The sequence below is a fragment of the Haematobia irritans genome, chromosome 2 (assembly GCF_050003625.1).
Source record: "Haematobia irritans isolate KBUSLIRL chromosome 2, ASM5000362v1, whole genome shotgun sequence".
Lineage (NCBI taxonomy): Eukaryota > Metazoa > Arthropoda > Insecta > Diptera > Muscidae > Haematobia > Haematobia irritans.
In genome coordinates, this window is record NC_134398.1 from 21,740,984 (window position 1) to 21,760,380 (window position 19,397).

Sequence of the window (19,397 nt, forward strand, 5' to 3'; positions counted from 1 at the left end):
CTGACATGATCAAACCTACGAAGACCGTATACAAAACGCACTATTCTATTGACGATAAGCCTGATCCTGTCTCTATTATAGTGTTGAGTGCATGATACCAATTCAAGGCAGTAGTTCACCTGAGTCATTAGGAACGCAAAACCCATCATATGTCTCACCGGAAGAGGCAAATTCAGTCCACAACAGTACAATTTCCTAAGTCCCAATGTGACCCTGGAGGAAACATAATCAATATGGTGACTAAAGTTCAAACAATCATCAATCATCACCCCTAGGCACTTAGTACTGTCAACGAATTCAATATTAGTACCACACATATGAATCCTCGGATATGAAAACAAACGATGACCGGTACGGAACATAACCGCCTTAGTCTTGTCCGGATTGGGAACAAAGCCATTGTCCGTCAACCACTCAGAAAGAGACCGCAAATTATCATTAATCCCTGACTCAAGAACAAGTGAAATTCCCCTAAAGCCAGTAAAGATCAGCTGAACGTCATCTGCATATAAGTAGGGTCAGACCACGTTCAAATCTAGGCAATCCACACAGTCATCAACAAACATTATGAAAAACAGTGGTCCCAACACAGAGCCCTGGGGCACACCACAAGACAGATCTGCCACATATGAATCACGGTCACCCATACGCACAAACTGAGACCTTTTCACTAAGTATGACCAAACCATCTTACATGCAGATGACGTAAAACCATATTTCGTATGCAGCTTCCTTACTAACATTGAATGATTCAGACGGTCAAAAGCCTTTGACAAATCCAAGGACACCATAACACAATCATCGCCAGCATTCAGCCTCTCCCTGACATACTCCGTCATTGTTAACAGCATTGCAGCTGTATTGTAATCCTTTCTGTAGGCATATTGATGCTCACCGAGAACTCCACTTGAAAAAACACGTTCAACTATTTGAGTTTTGAGTATATATTCCGTTACCTTGGAGAGAGATGGGAGGATACTTATTGGGCGGAGGTTGTCACATACAAATGACTTGCCCCTTTTAGGCACCGGAACAATCCGCAATAGTTTCCAATCATCAGGATAGGTAGAAGTCATTATAATGGAGTTACAAAGGTGCAGAATGTGACCTGAGATGTAGGGAAAAACTATCTTTATAAATTTCAATGGAATCCCATCTGTTCCAATCGCATCAGATTTCACGCTAGCCAAAGCCATATATAAATCAGACATTTCAATACAGTCGAATGAAAAAGTGCCACCCGAGTCATCCATATAAGTCATATCAAAATCAATACCAATACTTCCAGCTCCACCATTTACAACAAACGCCCTGTTAATCTCATCAACATCCACTTCACCTAAGCAACCATTCCTGTCCTCCGAACATCTACTATTAAAGATTTTCCAAATCTCTTTCTGATTTGCCCTATTAAAAAGATCTCGATGATGACGCATCCTATACTTCCTAATTAAAGACTTAGCCTTATTTCTCTTCCTACAGAAATATGCCCTATTCTCCAAAGAAGGTTCATTGCGAAATGCACGATAGGCAGCGTCACGCTCACGTCTAGCAATTACTACCTCTCTTTTCTTCATCCACGGGTCACCTTTTGCGCTAACTCGAAAACTAACAGTAGGAACATGTTCAAAAAGGACTTTCAATAAGGAATTCAAAACGTGAAGCTTCTCATTAACATCATTGGTGAAGTAAAAATACTGTTACGAATTTGATAATTATAGATATAAGTTTATTTAAATTAGTTTCCGTTAATTTAAAATTTCAAATTGTAACGATAAAACTTCGCTATCACTTGTTGGAATCATCTATTCATTTTCTAGTATTTTCCTGAATTTCTTTTATGTTCTTTTGTTTGCTTACCGAAATGTTAGTTCTTACTCTCTCATAGAATAGCAACCCCTTTGCTTTGTTATTCTGCATTCTCATCTCATTGTCTATTGTCATTGTTGTTGTAGTAATGCGAGCATATATCTATGTGAGTGTGTATGTGTTTGGCAGCCACCAGACGAATAACTTAATGGTCGTAGATCCTTCTAGCATTGTCTAAGAATGTTCTGGCGTTGCCAGAATATTGTGGTGCTACCAGAATGTTCTCGTATTGCCACACCGTCATATATAAAAGCGCTCGCATGCTGCTAACGAGTCAGTCTTAATTAAAGCGTCAAACGAATAACTTCAGTGTGAACGAATTGTAAAGTGTGAAGTCATAGTAAATAAATTGTAGATTGTCGTTATTTAGAAGAACTGTGTTTTAATTGTCGGGTAATTAAAAACGCCTAAATATAAAAACGTAACAATTGGTGTCGGAAGTGAAATAACGAAAAAAAATCTACAATGAAGTTTAATGAGCTTCGAGTGGAAGACCTAAAAAAGGAGTTGAGCAAACTGGAGCTGCCGACAACAGGCAATAAGGCCCAGCTTCAAAAGCGTCTACTGGAAGAGTTTGAACGGCGTAATATTGACATTGCGACGCATGAGTTTGATTATAAGGAAGACATTGATGAATCAATACTCGTCAATACCAGCAGTATAGAAACTCCGTCTGTGGCTTCGAGTGTTGTGGATTACACATCAATGCTCAGTGTTTTGAGCAAAATGATGGAGGAAAACTCTAGAAAAATCATGGATGAGTATTCTAGAAAAATGGAAGAAAATTCTAGAAAAATGGAAGAAAATTCTAGAAAAATGGAAGAAACTTCTAGAAAATTGCTGAAAGAAAATGCCCTACAAATGGAAGCAAGTTCAAGAAAATTGGAAGAAAAATTCGACGAAAATTCTAGAATTCTCAATGAAAAACTACAACAAATTTCTGAAGGCATGGAAAAACGTGTGGACCATATAGAAAATCAAATTGTGGAATTGGATAAGAAAGTTCTTTCTGTGGATGAGAAAATTATGGTTCATGATGAGAAGTTTCTGCACATCGAGAAAAAAATGTCAGAGCTGGAAATTAAAGGTGGTCCAGTGCGCGTCATTGAGGGCTCAAAAATCAAAACTCCTGTTTTCGATGGCTCAACGTCATTTGATGTCTTCAAATTCCAATTCGAAATGGTTGCTTCTAGAAATTTGTGGAATGACGATGATAAAGCAATTGAACTTCTATTGGCATTAAAGGGCAATGCTGCTGATGTGATACAAAGCATTCCCGCTGCTTCTAGAAATAACTATAATGAAGTAATAGCGGCGCTTCAACGCAAGTATGGTGGAGAGCACAAGCAAGACATCTCTAGAATGGAATTAAGAGGTAGAGTCCAGAAATCAAACGAGACTCTACAAGACTTTGCAACAGAAGTTGAGCGGTTGGTGCTACTGACATACCCAGGAGAGAGTCACCCACTTGTGGACCGCATCAAAATTGAGACCTTTGTGAATGGCATTCGAGACCCTGAGATAAAATGTGCAACATATGCCGCACAAAAAGCTACATTCACAGAAACAGTAACATTTGCACTTGTACAAGAGACTGCGAGATTGCTGGCACGGCCTCAAATTCACAAAGTACGCAGAGTAGAGACCGAGTGTGAAGAATCGAAATCGGTCATTGAATTGGTAAAAGAGGCTCTAAAGCAGATAATGCAAGAAATGAAGCAGCAAGCAAATAAATCTAGAATGAAATGCTATAACTGTGATAAGGCTGGACATCTTTCCCGGGAATGTAAAGCGTGGCGTAAAACGTCGGGGTCAATCTCGCCATCTCCATTAAACAATAATCAGAAGAAGGCGACCACAAAGCCAAGCGACTCAAATTCAAATTTTGCGGATAATAGAAAAGCTGGCAAACAAGTTATTGATCAAGCCTTGACACGACGGCATTGCAATGTAGAAAGCAGACGCTACTCGAAGGCTGAACCAAAGGAGACAGTTGTAAATGTCAGACAGTTACACATCGAATCTGGCACAGACTGGTCAACAGAGCAACATAAAGATCCCATTCTGAGAAAAATTATTTCGGCAAAACAAGAAAATAAGAAACCCAGCAAGAAAGACATCGCAGCCGAAAGTCCACTTATGAAAGCATACTGGGCTCAATGGGATAGTTTAGTTCTAGTCAATGGATCCCTGCAACGTAAATGGGAAAGCGAAGATGGCAAGAGCAGCCGAAATTTGATCATCGTTCCAGATTCCAAAATAAGAGATGTTTTGGCGGAGTTCCATAATGGTCCCAGTGGAGGTCATCTGGGAATAACCAAAACCGCCGAGAAAGTGAAGCAACGATTCTACTGGGTTGGATGCCAGAAATCAATTGCTGAATGGGTAGCCAATTGCGAGAAGTGCATGAAGGCGAAAGGTCCAACAAGGAAATGTCGAGGTCCTATGCAAGAATATAGACCAGGAGCCCCGTTTGAAAGAATAGCAATGGACGTGGCAGGCCCTTTCCCAGTAAGTGATTCTGGAAACCGTTATGTCCTTGTGGTCATGGATTACTTCAGCAAATGGCCGGAGGTGTATGCAATTCCAAACCAAGAGGCAAAAACGATTGTGGATGTGGTCAACAAAAACTGGATATGTCGCTACGGTGTGCCGTCCGAGATTCACTCAGACCAGGGAAGAAATTTTGAATCGGCCATATTCAAAGAGATGTGTGAATCCCTTGGTATCAAGAAAACGAGGACTACACCATTACATCCACAATCCGATGGCATGGTAGAAAGGTTTAATCGCACTCTGGAGGAACATCTTCGAAAAGTAGTGGACAACGGCCAGAGGGACTGGGACGAGCATATACCAAAGTTTTTGCTGTCGTATAGATCTGCCATTCATGATTCCACCTCGCGAACACCGGCCAATGTTCTATTCGGAACTGAGTTGAAGTTGCCTGGAGATCTGATATTCGGCGCTAAACCTAATGAGCTCGCCATGGAAGAAAACAGAAACGACATCCCAAACACTTTCGGTGAAGTTCACGAATCAGTGCGCAACAAAATAAGAATGGTCAGCAACAGAATGAAGGCGAGATACGATCGTGCTGTAAATACTGAGGGCTTCCAAGAAGAAGAATTGGTTCTGCTATTTAACCCGCAACGAAAGAAAGGATTGTGTCCTAAACTGCAAACACAGTGGGAAGGCCCATACAAAGTCATCAAGAAGATCAATGATGTTGTATACCGGATTCAGAAGGACGACAGCCCTAGATCAAAGATGAAAGTTGTACATCTGGAACGATTGGCTCCTTACGGAACAGGTTCTGTGCCTGTTCGGGACGAACAGGCTTAAGCGGGAGGCAGTGTTACGAATTTGATAATTATAGATATAAGTTTATTTAAATTAGTTTCCGTTAATTTAAAATTTCAAATTGTAACGATAAAACTTCGCTATCACTTGTTGGAATCATCTATTCATTTTCTAGTATTTTCCTGAATTTCTTTTATGTTCTTTTGTTTGCTTACCGAAATGTTAGTTCTTACTCTCTCATAGAATAGCAACCCCTTTGCTTTGTTATTCTGCATTCTCATCTCATTGTCTATTGTCATTGTTGTTGTAGTAATGCGAGCATATATCTATGTGAGTGTGTATGTGTTTGGCAGCCACCAGACGAATAACTTAATGGTCGTAGATCCTTCTAGCATTGTCTAAGAATGTTCTGGCGTTGCCAGAATATTGTGGTGCTACCAGAATGTTCTCGTATTGCCACACCGTCATATATAAAAGCGCTCGCATGCTGCTAACGAGTCAGTCTTAATTAAAGCGTCAAACGAATAACTTCAGTGTGAACGAATTGTAAAGTGTGAAGTCATAGTAAATAAATTGTAGATTGTCGTTATTTAGAAGAACTGTGTTTTAATTGTCGGGTAATTAAAAACGCCTAAATATAAAAACGTAACAATACGTAAAATCAAAATCATATATGTAAGACTTTAAACCCTCAATACTGATAGCATCATAATTCCTGTACTCAATGCATGTAAATGTCCGTGAAAAAGAATACGCAAATGATGCAAAAATCAGGGCATGGTGAGATAGAGATGGAACAGAAGTCTGGCCAGTGAATAACAATTTGTTAACATCGCTTATAAGAAAAAAATCCAACAAGGATGTAGAATTGTGGGAGGGGTCCCAGTGTGTCGGAATCGAGTTATGGACAATAGATAGTCCCAATCTACTACAAACTGACCTAACACCAGACGCAGTACTAATATTAAACAGGTTCATGTTAAAATCGCCCATAACTATTACCTGCTCATACGTCATTACAAGGTCCCCCAACTGATCCTCAATAACATCAAAATTCCCATGCGGCAAGTAAACCACCCCAACAAGAATTATACTATTACCACAAGTGATCTCAACGAATATCGATTCACACATACCATACATGTCGCCCAAATAAACTGTCTTGAATTTCAACGAATTCGATATATAAATCCCAACACCTCCCCCACGACGAGACGGTCTGTCATTTCTGCAAAAAGTATAGTCAGGTATTGAAACCGACCTATTCGAAATATGAGGCTTGAGCCAAGTCTCGGTCAAACCAAGTACACTCACATGAGAATTAAGGACTAAGTCCTTAAGTTCATCAAATTTGACAGATGTATTAGAAGGGTTAATGCTCTGACAGTTAATATGCGCTATATTGAGATCTCTCCCTCTACTAGCAAATACTTCATTGAAATCTAAATCAATGCCAATTGTAGGTCCCAAATTCGAACTAAGGGACATCATAGTAGGAAATTTTGTCAAAATTTCATTTCTATAGGAAATTTTGTCAAAATTTATTTTTTCTATAGGAAATATTTCTTATTGAGATGAAATTTTGACAAAAATTGAGAAAATTTAATTTCTATAGAAAATTTTGTCAATATTTGGTTTCCATAGGAAATTTTTGTCAAAATTCCATTTCTATAGGAAATTTTGTTAAAATTTCATTTCTATAGAAATTTTTGTCAAGAATTCTTTTCTTTAGAAAGTTTTGCCAAAATTTCATTTCTATAGGAAATTTTGTCAAAATTTCATTTCCTAGGAAATTTTGTCAAATTTCCTTTTCTACAGGGAATTGTGTCAAAATGTTATTTCTATAGAACATTTTTTTTGCCAGTCGACGCCGCCGCCGAATATGTCGACTCATCTCGACTCAAAATAAGCCGCCAATTAATCAAAAATATCGATTTAAAACAGAAAAATATAATAATAATTGTAGTATTTTTGCCAAAATGTTGAACCTTTCATCCACAATCAATCAATTTCAAACTGCTATAACATTTTTGCAAATATTTAGCTCAGAGAATTTTAACTAAATGTAAATTTGATTGTAAGATTAGTTGTACAACTAATCTCATTACCATTCGAATAACTTCAAATTGATTTTATAATGGATGATTGTGTGCCGCCGAATGGACAAATTTACATCGGCTTAGCCGTCAAGCCGCCGCCGCCGGAGGTAAAACTTTAGTGTCAGCCGCCGCCGACAAAAATGGGTCGGCTTCATTCTCTGGTTTCTATGGTTTATTGCCGGCTAAATGTAGCCACGATAAGTCGATTCACCTGAATTAAATAACGCCAAAAGTAAACTTAACAAAAACCCGTTAGTTTTACTCCAATGAAATATTTTTTTCGGTAGAATGAACATTGTAGCCACAGAAAATGGGAAAATTGGAAGCATTTTCAGCTTTTGTAGAATGTATATTGAATGGTTGGAGGGATATGAGCTGACTTAACTGTTTATCGACCGGCTAAAAAATGGGCGGCGCCACTCAGCGTCTTCATTCTCTGTTTCTAATGCGCCGTCCAGACTATAAGTTTTTCCATACGGAATGTCTGTGTTTGTAAAGAATCTTACAGTGTGGCCAATCGCTACGAATTGTCGGCGATGACTTAATAATCGATAAATGTATTATCGATCACATTAACAAGCAGCAATACAGATTATACCGTTGAACATAACTTGTAATGTGGCCAACATCTGGATCATCCTGATAAACTTTTAGTCTGTACGGCACATAAGCCACAAATCCCAATATTTTTTGGAATACCAATCAGAGAATAAATCGATGAGATAAAGTCTAAACTTGAGTCTATTGCAAATTTGTGCTTTTGAAGCAAAATCGGTTGAATAATTTCCGAGTATATATCTCTGCAAAAGATTTGCGAGTATTATTTATTTTCCTTTCTCTAATGTGTCACTCTTTCGGATCGCGTAGTGTTTATGGGATACCAAGTAACAGAATTACCTTGATTATGGATAAAAATGTATGGTTTTTGGACTTAGCCTAAATGTAAAGGTTTAAGAAATCACTGTTCTCGTTGTTTCAGAAAAGAGACTTAAAGAGAAATTCGAAATTATGAAAGAGACAATGTCGCTTTAAGAAAGAAGCCAATTGTAGTCATTTATTTTTCGAATAAAACGAATATCTAATTTCTATCGAACGAATTTTGAGAAAAATGTGGAGAATTTGGATTTTCATAATAGTGGTGAGTTTACATTCTTGTACTAAAGTGGGGAATTTTATCACTTCATTTGTGGTTTCATTTGTGTGATAATTTTTTTCTTGGATTTTCAGGCGGTCCACAGCACTGGTGCCATAAGACCCTCCACCACTAAGGACACAGAAGAGAGATGTGGTTCAGTGCTATGTCAAAAGGTCAATGAGATCTTCTCACAGACCAAATTGTCCAATGGTTATAATTATATAACCACCATACCAGCTGGGGCCATGAATTTGACCATACATGCAATGGCCAAAAGTAATAATCTTATAGGTAAGTTGACAGATGAATAGGAATATGAGCGATTCCATTAATAAATTTCTCTGTTTATTTGTTCTCCCCACAGCTTTGAAGACCAAAGATGATAAATATATAGTAAATGGTAATAATCGTCCTTCGGAGGGTGGTTTTTTCGAATACAACGATGATACTTTTGACTACAACAAAGAGGCCGGTATGATCAAGGCCAAGGGTCCTTTAAACAGTCCCATAGTTTTAATGGTAGGTTCGCGGGGGTCTTGCGTCTCCTAAAATCCTTTAATAATCCTTTTTGCCTTAGCTTTTGGTTAGCGAATTAAATCCTGGTATCCAATATTCCTATATGCTGCCAGTGCCATCGGCCACTATAACCGAACCTGAGGAAATACAAAGTCAATGGAATGAATTGGGTCAGCCATTGGATGAAATCGACGAGAACTCCGTAAAGACTCCTTATGAAGCACGAGCAAGAGAACGACGTAAAAGGAAATATGCTTGGGAACTTTTGGGTTTTGGTCCCTGTAGTCGTACCTGTGGGCCTGGCAAACAATCTCCCATATTCAGATGTACCCGTGAAACTGATAGTAAGGAAACGGTGAAACGTTATTACTCGCCCAAACGTTGTGCCAATTTGGAAAAGGAAACTTTCTTGCCCACCATCTATCTTTGTAGTCATGGCTTGTGTCCCGCCTATTGGAAGCAAGGAGATTTTGGCGATTGTGAATGTAGTTCAGGATCTACGGAGGGTTATAAACATCGTGAGGTTCTATGCTATCAGGAGAATATCAATGGAACCCATGTCCAGGTGGAGGAGCGTAAATGTTCCGATATCAAACCGGCTGCAAAGGAAAGATGCAATTGTAAGAAACCCAAACTCTATACCCGTAATGTGGAAAAGTCCAGTCAAATGTATGCTCGGGTAATAGGATCCCCTACGACAATTAGAAATATTATGAGTAAGTTCAGAAAAATAAGAACTCTCAACTTGAACTCAACAATTCCTCATATATATTTCAGGTAAACGCCATACCCATTCGAACACAAGTATCTCAACATCCCTTAAACGTAATTATCGCGAGGATAAAGCTGGCGTTTGGCTTATGTCCGATTGGAATAAACAATGCTCTCGTGATTGCATCTATAGTTATGAACATCGTACCATTCATTGCGATCGCACTGCTCCTTATGTCGATCCTTGTGATCCTGTCACTCAACCTGAAGCCAAACGATCCTGTACAAGTCATTCAAAGACATGTCGTCGTGGTATGTGGTTTGCCTCAGAGTGGAGTAAATGTGCTGGTGATTGTATGAATCGTCGACGTACTCGTATGGTATTGTGCGTTGTGGAGGGCTTCGTGGTGGATATAAAGCAATGTGATCCAAAGACAAAACCAATTGAGGCCACGATATGTGCAACAAAAGATAATGTCTTCTGTGGACCCAAATGGCATTATTCAGAATGGTCGGAGGTAAGTTCGTGGAGAGAAGAGAACGAAAAGTACTGACTTTAGACTCAACAATTTTGTTACTGGAAGAAGATTTTAGGCATATTCCACGTTTTGGATGTTGACCTGAGAGGCCCCATGTGAGAAATTAAATGTAGTTGTTGGAGTTCTTAGAGATGAGACTGATTTGTTTGGGCTTTCTCGATTATTCTCTGCAAGCTTGATTTATTCCTATCGATCTTCTAAAAGAGATGATCTAAGTTTTCAAATGGTGATGGTCGAGGGGAGTATTGCAGAGACTCACTGTCGCAGTTCAATACCCAAAGATTGTTCCTTACCGCCAGAAAAGCTTTCTACCAGAGATCTGTTGATGATCTGACTCGATATGACCACGTTCCGCATGTTGATCGTAGATGGCCTATGTTAGAAATTAACTGCAGCTATTGGAGTACCAAGAGATGAAACCGATCTGATTGTGTTCTGTCCATTATTCTCTGCGCGGCGGATTTATTCCTATCAGATGTATTATTGATTTCAGGTTCTTCCTGAAATTGAACATGATGGGATTGATACCCTCCAAAATATACATGTGGTTTACCTTAATAAACTTTATCAGGTGCTGGTGGTTCAGGAGAGAACCACGCTTCCTCACCTACCCGCAGCACACTACTCTGCGATGTTTTTAGGTTTCGCTTCTGGGTGCATATGATACTCGAAGCCCAAAAAGTATTCGCATAATCGATAAACGATGAGGAATCGCATCATATGTCCTTAGGTATAAAGCTTACATTTAACCTACGTGTTATCGTACAAACATTTATGATTTCCATGGTTGTGGAGACCAGAAATATTTACTAATGAGGAACTGGTTGTCAGAGCAGAAAACTGAAAATTGCTCTGGTCAAAGTAGTCTCCAAGTGTATAGAGTTTGGCATAAATCTTTTCCCCCAGGCTAAACGGTGTTTTATCCTAAACCATAATCCTTAACGCGTACCCGAAGCAACTTTAAAAGGTAAATACAAGTTCAGAAGGAGAGTTGTAGAGGATTGATCAAATGGTGGTTCGGAAGATCGAGACATGGAAGCATTCCTCGTTCAAATGGTGTGGACAAGTACAATGTACAATGGGTCATTCCCCATTTTCTCACAGTTAACAATGGTGGCGCCAGAGACGTACGCAGAGAGGGAACTCGAGGGCCTAGTCTTTCCCTGAAATTTTTTTCGCACCCATTGACCATTGACCCATATTAACCGGAGTTTAGTATAAATTTTCGCTCGGGCCTCCGAAACAAAATTCTGTGTATATTCCAGAGTAACTCTTTTATCTGAGCTAAAATCATTCTAACGTCCAACTAAGTTATCTGAGAATCTGGACAGTAAATTTTCTTCCAGAGTTGTTCCAACAGATACTAAAAGCCTCGAAGGTGTGCTGTTTTTTCGGGGTTCAGTACTGGAATCACCTTCCCTTCAAAGGCACATTGAAGATACGATCCAAGCGTCCCACACCACTTTCTCCAATTTGGATTAGAATCAGTGCTGACGCACCGTTTAGGTTAATTGCAATAAACTTCCTTACACCCTTAATCGCCTTCGTCTTGTCTTTTGACAATAGTGGCACTGTCTTATATGAAGGAGCGATAGGCTAGAGTTAACCTTATATTACAACGATCAATTTTCGGGAAGTCTTCAGAAAGTTGGATGCCGAAAGAAAGTTGGATGCCGAAAAACAAAACAATTGTTATGTTATGCTTTCGTTAGGGGTTCCAGAAGATTCAGATAATCATACAAAGTTGTATGTCTCCAGGATTGGGCTCTCTTCGTTTCCTGTAACACTTCTATAGCTGGTGTGTTGTTACGGTCCCGTTGACCTCTCACGATCCCGAAAATTCTCTCCATCGGTCTAGTGTTCTCTCAGAATCTCGTCTCTATTTGTGGTCAATTCGGAAGTGTCTTGGTCGCTCGATGGCATCTTTTACCCATTTTTGGGATAGAATCGTCGGTTTTCAAACATTTTTCGATGACGACCAAAAGGAGCTGCGTAATTCCTTTCATTCAGGTCTCTTATCTATCATATTTTACCCCTTTTTGGGACATAGTTGCTAATATTTGCCGACAACGATCAAAATCGTCTGCGTAATTTCATTCTCTGGAAATATTCTTGATGAGTCTGATGTTCTCGTAGAATTTTTCGTCTTCTATCTATCAAATCGGATCTTTCATTGGGAATCTCGCTCCATCGCATCTTTTTAGCCTTTTTGGGACAAAATCGCCAGCTTGCGAAGACGACCAAACCCGTTTGCGGAATTCCCTTCATTCTCCAGCCCAGAGTGATATGTTAATGGGTGGGATCTTGCACAATTCCCCTTGCTGGTATGTGTCTTCGATCTCATCGACTTCATTCGATCCTGAAAATCCACTTTATGGACCTAGTGTTCCCACTGATTCTCGCATCTCTTATTTATTAATTTGGATGTGTCCATAAGGAATTTCGATCGTGTCTTTAACCTTTCCATGCCTGATTCCATGCTTCCTTCAATAACAGAGTCCGAATGGTGTTTAGAAGCTTTAATACATTCATAAATGTCAGCAGCATTACTGCGGAGTCATAAACCTCCGCTGGAGAACTTTCAATCGTTCGGTCGAAACTGAGATTGAACCCACAGATATTTGTATACAAGGCTAACTTTGGATCCCATAATCGAATTTCCCCTAGCCTTCGTAATTTTCTGTTATGTTTTTCCCCATAAGAACTTCACGTAAAATGTTATCACCTGCCGACTTTCTCTATGATTGTGTTTCAATATTTCTTCATTGGTTTACATTTTTCATTATTCTCTTATCCATATTCTTCATCTCTTCTTTCAGTGTTCGCGTTCCTGCGGTGAAGGCGTCCAACGTCGCTATGCCAAATGTCTCGAATTCGATTGGAAACTTAAGGAAATGACCGAATCGAATAAATGTAAATATCTGGAACGTGAACCCGTCTATGGCACATGCAATATGGCCAATTGCGAAGGTAAAGAAATGTCTTCCATTAAAATAAGCCATTTATGGAAGTACCTAATAATGCTTGTGATTTTCTTCTCGATTTGTTCATGGTTTTCGCAACTTTTACAGAATTAAGAGTAGCAGCTCATAATGCGGCATCTCTAACACCATCAGCTGCCGCCAATGGCGCCGATAATGCCATTGCAGTTCATACAAAAGGTAATGCAGCAGCAGCAGCCGATTCATTGCAAGGACTTGGTGATGGAATTGAACGTTACGAATATGAATATGAAGGCGATGAATTGGTGGAGACAACTGCCGATGTCGATGCTGATGCAGATGATGCTGGCATTGATGAATACATTTACCAAGATCTATCGGGAGGCAATGAGAAAATAGTGATAGCTTCGGCGCCAAAAGTTTTGCAAAATTGTCGCGAAGAATTGAATAATTGTAAACGTATTAATCGTGAGCGTTTGTGTAAGGTCGATTATTATAAGAAATATTGTTGTCTAACGTGCCATGGTTACTATTAGGATAATACCATAAGAAGCAAGGAGTATGGGGAAGAGTGGGTTTGAAGAGGAGTTTGAATTTAATTTGGGTTTTGGGGAATTTGACTTCATAGTTTTTTTTTTTTGATCTGGGGTGAGTTCAAGACCAAGTGTTATATTAAATGTATATGACAAACATACATTTTGTATATAACAAATTGACGTTTTTTTTGTATGGTTTCTTTGGAGTTATTGCGAATAATAAAACAGCGGTCAAAATTGTTGAGAAGACAAGTGTTTCGAATTTCTACATCCGCATTATGCGGCGTACATATTATAAGTTTATCCGTACGATAATGCCCGTGTCCAACACAGGGATGTAGAAGTGAATACTATAGTACTTTTTTCAGTACTTGTTCACCCTGGGCAGTACCGTAAAACCACAGCGAATGATTTAGTACCTTTCGTGTATACAGTTTTGAACGGATATCAGTTTTCTTGGTACAGTAATTTTGACAAAATGTTTTTTGTTTATATTTCGAGAAAGTCTTTAACAAACAATTAATTGTTATTCAAGCTTTATGGACAAAGAAGATTGAAGAACTTGATCCACGAAGTCATTGAAAAGGAAACACCAGTTACAAATCAGTATACGCCTGACTGTACATGTTTCCGTTCGGACGAATGAACGGCCAGGCTTCTATAGACTTGTATCTGGCGTTTCTTTTCAATGACTCTGTTGATAAAGTTGTTTAATCTTCTTTGTCCATAAAACTCGAATAAAATAATTAATGGTAAATTAACTAAAATCGCCTGTTTCGGTATCAGGCTAACATAAAAAGTCTTTAACAAATTTTGCAGTACACTGAATTCGGGAAAAATTCTCGATTTTGTAAAAGCCTGAGTCAACAAGTATATACGGCCGTGAGTTCGGCAAGGCCGAATCTTATGTACCCTCCACCAAGGATTGCGTAGAAACTTCTACTAGAGACTGTCATCCACAATCGAATTACTTGGGCTGTGGTAATACTTGTCGATGGCAAGGAATCTTAAAACTCTTCTAAATTGTAAGTTAGTCCACAGGGGGCAAAAAAACGCCGATTAAATACCTATATAATTCAGTTCTTGATCGGTATATATAGGGGAGTCTATTGCCCATGTTTCCAAATCCACTTCCAGGTGAATGTGAATCAATTCCACGATGTTCGTGTCCTACAATCCACTTTCACCGGAATTTTCGTGAAATCAATTCACTTTCAAAAGTCTTATGTCCAAGATGGGTGTATTTCCGTTTAAAAAAAGTACTCGCGTAAAAAATGTGAAATGTTTTATATTTAATACATGAGTTTTATTAAAACTGCGTCATTTTTAATTACAAAAATAATAAATTATAATAATTCTATTGATTCCACTTATTTTGATTTCCGTCTTAGTGAATTATTGGGTGGTTGGTTGGTTACAGAAAAGTTCAAAAAAGAGCGTGGAATTAAGAACACCAAATTTTCACGTTCGTGGATTTGACGTGAATAGTGGAAGTGGAATTGAAGTGGATATCGGAACATGGGTGTATTAATAGTTACAAACCGATATAAACTGTTGCATAGCAATTGGAGAGCCAGAAGTGAAATAAGGGGTTCGTTTCATTTGGGGACTATATATAATTATGAACAGATCGGTTTATCTGGGGGCCATATATAACTATAGACCGATATGGACTAATTTTGGCATGGTTGTTAGTGGGCATATCCTTGCACAACGTACCAAATTTCAACCGCATCGGATAAAATTTACTCCTCCAAAAGGCTCTGGGAATCGGTTTATATGGGGGCTATATATAATTATGGACTGATATGGACCAATTTTTGCATGGATGTTAGAGGTCATATATCAACACCACGTACCGAATTTCAACCGGAGCGTATAAAATTTGCTCCTTCAAGATGCTCCGGAGGTCAAATCTGGGAATCGGTTTATATGCGGTCTATATATAATTATGGACCGATTTAAACCAATTTTCGCATGGTTGTTAGAAACCATATAATAACACCACGTACCGGATTTCAACCGGATCGGATGAAATTTGCTCTTCTAAGATGCCCCGCAAGTCAAATCTGGGGGTCGGTTTACATGGGGGCTATACGTAAAAGTGGTCCGATATGGCTCATTTGTAATAGCTACGTCAATAACAACTACTAGTGCCAAGTAGAGGTGTGCACGTGACACGAAATTGTCGTGACTCACGAAATTTTTCGTGACTCACGCGTGAGTCGTGAGTCACGCTCAAGGCAATGGCGTGAGTGTGTGTGAGCGTGATTAGCAAACCAAAATGTCGTGTGTGAGCGTGAGTCACGAAAATATTATCTTCGTGAGTGTGCGTGAGTAAAGATTTACGCTCACGAAAATAATCCCGCTCACCAACATAAAACGCTTAAGAGTTAAATTCATTTGCAATTTTAGTAACACCTGCGATGTTAAGAGTGTAATAACGCTCTCGATTTTAATTATGCTCAAGTTTTCAGACACGTCGCTAAGGTAAATTACTTAAAAAATTGTTCGTTAGTCACGACATTTTTCGTGAGTCACGATATTTTTCGTGAGTCACGGTATTTTTCGTGAGTCACGACATTTTCGTGCGTGAGTGTGCGTGAGTGCAAATTTTCTTTTCGTGAGTGTGCGTGAGCGTGAGGCCTACCAAACAATATCGTGCGTGAGTGTGCGTGAGTAAGATTTTTCAATAGAAAATTTTGTCAAAATTTTATTTCTATAGAAAATGTTGTCATAATTTTATTTCTATAGAAAATTTTGTCAAAATTTCATTTCTATAGAAAATTTTGTCAAAATTTTATTTCTGTAGAAAATAATAAAAAAAATGTCAAAATTTTACTTCTATAGCAAATTTTGTCAAATTTCATTCCTATAGAAAATGTTGTCAAAATTTTATTTCTATAGAACATTTTTTCAAAAGTTTATTTTTATTGGAAATTTTGTCAAAATTTTATTTCTACAGAAAATTTTTTCAAAAGCTTATTTTTATTGGAAATTTTGTCAAAATTTTATTTCTATAGAAAATTTTGTCAAAATTTTGTTTCTATAGAAAATTTTGTCAAAATTTTATTTCTATAGCAAATTTTGTCAAAATTTTATTTCTGTAGGAAATTTTGGCAAAATTTTATTTCTATAGAAAATTTTGTCAAAATTTTATTTCTATAGAAAATTTTGTCAAAATTTTATTTCTATAGACAATTTGCTCAAAATTTTATTTCTATAGAAAATTTTGTCAAAATTTTATTTCTGTAGAAAATAAATAAATAAAATTTTGTCAAAATTTTATTTCTATAGAAAATGTTGTCAAAATTTTATTTCTATACAAAATTTTATGAAAAGTTTATTTCTATAGAAAATTTTGTCAAAATTTTATTTCTATAGGAAATTTTGTCAAAATTTTATTTCTATAGGAAATTTTGTCAAAATTTCATTCCCATAGAAAATTTTGTCAAAATTTTATTTCTATACACAATTTTGTCAAAATTTTATTTCTGTAGAAAATTTTGTAAAAATTTTATTTCTATATAAAATTTTGTTAAAATTTCATATCTATAGAAAATTGTGTCAAAATTTTATTTCTATAGAAAATTTTGTAAAAATTTTATTTCTATAGAAAATTTTGTCAAAATTTTATTTCTATAGAAAATTTTGCCAAATTTTATTTCTATAGAGAATTTTGTTAAAATTTTAATTCTATAGAAAATTTTGTCAAAATTTTATTTCTATAGGAAATTTTGTCAAAATTTTTATTTCTATAGGCAATTTTGTCAAAATTTTATTTCTATAGAAAATTTTGTCAAAATTTTATTTCTATAGAAAATTTTGTCAAAATTTTATTTCTATAGCAAATTTTGTCAAAATTTTATTTCTGTAGGAAATTTTGGCAAAATTTTATTTCTATAGAAAATTTTGTCAAAATTTTATTTCTATAGAAAATTTTGTCAAAATTTTATTTCTATAGACAATTTGCTCAAAATTTTATTTCTATAGAAAATTTTGTCAAAATTTTATTTCTGTAGAAAATAAATAAAAAAATTGTCAAAATTTTATTTCTATAGAAAATTTTGTCAAAATTTAATTTCTATAGAAAATTGTGTCAAAATTTTATTTCTATACAAAAATTTGTCAAAAATTTATGTCTACCGAAAATTTTGTCAAAATTTTATTTCTATAGAAAATTTTGTCAAAATTTTATTTCTATAGAAAACTTTGTCAACATTTTATTTCTATAGAAAATTTTGTCAAAATTTCATTCCCATAGAAAAATTTGTCAAAATGTTATTTCTATAGAAAATTTTGTCAACATTATATTTCTATAGAAAATTTTGTCAAAATTTTATTTTAATAGAAAATTTTGTCAAAATTTTATTTCTGTAGGAAATTTTGTCAAAATTTTATTTCTATAGAAAATTTTGTCAAAATTTTATTTCTATAGAAAATTTTGTCAAAATTTTATTTCTATAGAAAATTTTGTCAAAATTTTATTTCTATAGAAAATTTTGTCAAAAGTTTATTTCTATAGGAAATTTTGTCAAAATTTTATTTCTATAGAAAATTTTGTCAACATTTTATTTCTATAGAAAATTTTGTCAAAATTTTATTTCTATAGAAAATTTCGTCAAAATGTTATTTCTATAGAAAATGTTGTGAAAATTTTATTTCTATAGACAATATGCTCAAAATTTTATTTCTATAGAAAGTTTTGTCAAAATTTTATTTCTATAGAAAACTTTGTCAAAAATTTAATTTCTATAGAAATTTGTGCAAAAGTTTATTTCAATAGAAAATTTGGTCAAAATGTTATTTCTATAGAAAATTTTGTCAAAATATAAATCTATAGACAATTTGCTCAAAATTTTATTTCTATAGAAAATTTTGTCAAAATATTATTTCTATAGAAAATTTTGTCAAAATTTTATTTCTATAGGAAATTTTGTCAAAATTTTATTTCTATATAAAATTTTGTCAAAATTTCATTCCTATAGAAAATTTTGTCAAAATTTTATTTCTATAGACAATTTGCTCAAAATTTTATTTCTATAGAAAAGTTTGTCAAAATTTTGTTTTATAGAAATTTTTGTTTAAAGTTTATTTTATAGAAAATTTTGTCAAAATTTTATTTTGATACAACATTTTGTCAAACTTTTATTTCTATAGAAAATTTTGTCAAAATTTTATTTCTATATTTCTAAAAATGAGTTTAATAAAATCGAAAATTTATAAAATTCGAATTTTGTTACAGATATTCCTCGAAATTTTTTTTTAATATTTTTTTAATTTCATTTACAATCCATGCCTGAATTAATCTCTGACTTACCCTCTATCGTTTCCCATTTCTGACTTAGTGATTTCTTGTAAAAATCATATTTTTTTATACCCACCTAGGGATAGATCCTATTGCATTTAATATATTTCACAAAACACCGCCACGATTTTTCATTAATTTAATAATATGTATTTGTCATACTTATAAGCTATATATACTAGTAATCATCACGTATTTATTGCAATTTTTATTTGTATTTAGTCTGGTAAGTCAATATGCTATATTACAAAATCGAGCCAAATTAAAATGATTTATTTGAATTGAATATGAATAACAGCTTTGATTTATGATTAACCGCAAAATGTTTTTGTCGGAAATATGGCGACCATATATATAACTTAATTATATATTTCTTGTAAAAAAATGAATCATAGTTCCAAAACGTTTTATAGCCATTTGTTGGCAAAAATTATAGATT

The 19,397-nt window shown here is 35.7% G+C and overlaps 1 protein-coding gene across 1 annotated transcript in view; it reads left to right on the forward strand.

Moving 5' to 3' along the window:
• LOC142223673 (thrombospondin type-1 domain-containing protein 4-like) overlaps nt 1-15,023 on the forward strand; it is an 80,211-nt gene extending 65,188 nt beyond the window's left edge. The window contains exons 4-9 of the mRNA XM_075293523.1: nt 8,499-8,697; nt 8,771-8,925; nt 8,984-9,638; nt 9,700-10,151; nt 12,992-13,142; nt 13,244-15,023. Of these exons, the coding sequence (XP_075149638.1) occupies nt 8,499-8,697; nt 8,771-8,925; nt 8,984-9,638; nt 9,700-10,151; nt 12,992-13,142; nt 13,244-13,650 (2,019 nt within the window). The 3' untranslated portion in view covers nt 13,651-15,023. The remainder of the gene's footprint in view (nt 1-8,498; nt 8,698-8,770; nt 8,926-8,983; nt 9,639-9,699; nt 10,152-12,991; nt 13,143-13,243) is intronic.
• The last annotated feature ends 4,374 nt before the right edge of the window (nt 15,024-19,397 follow it).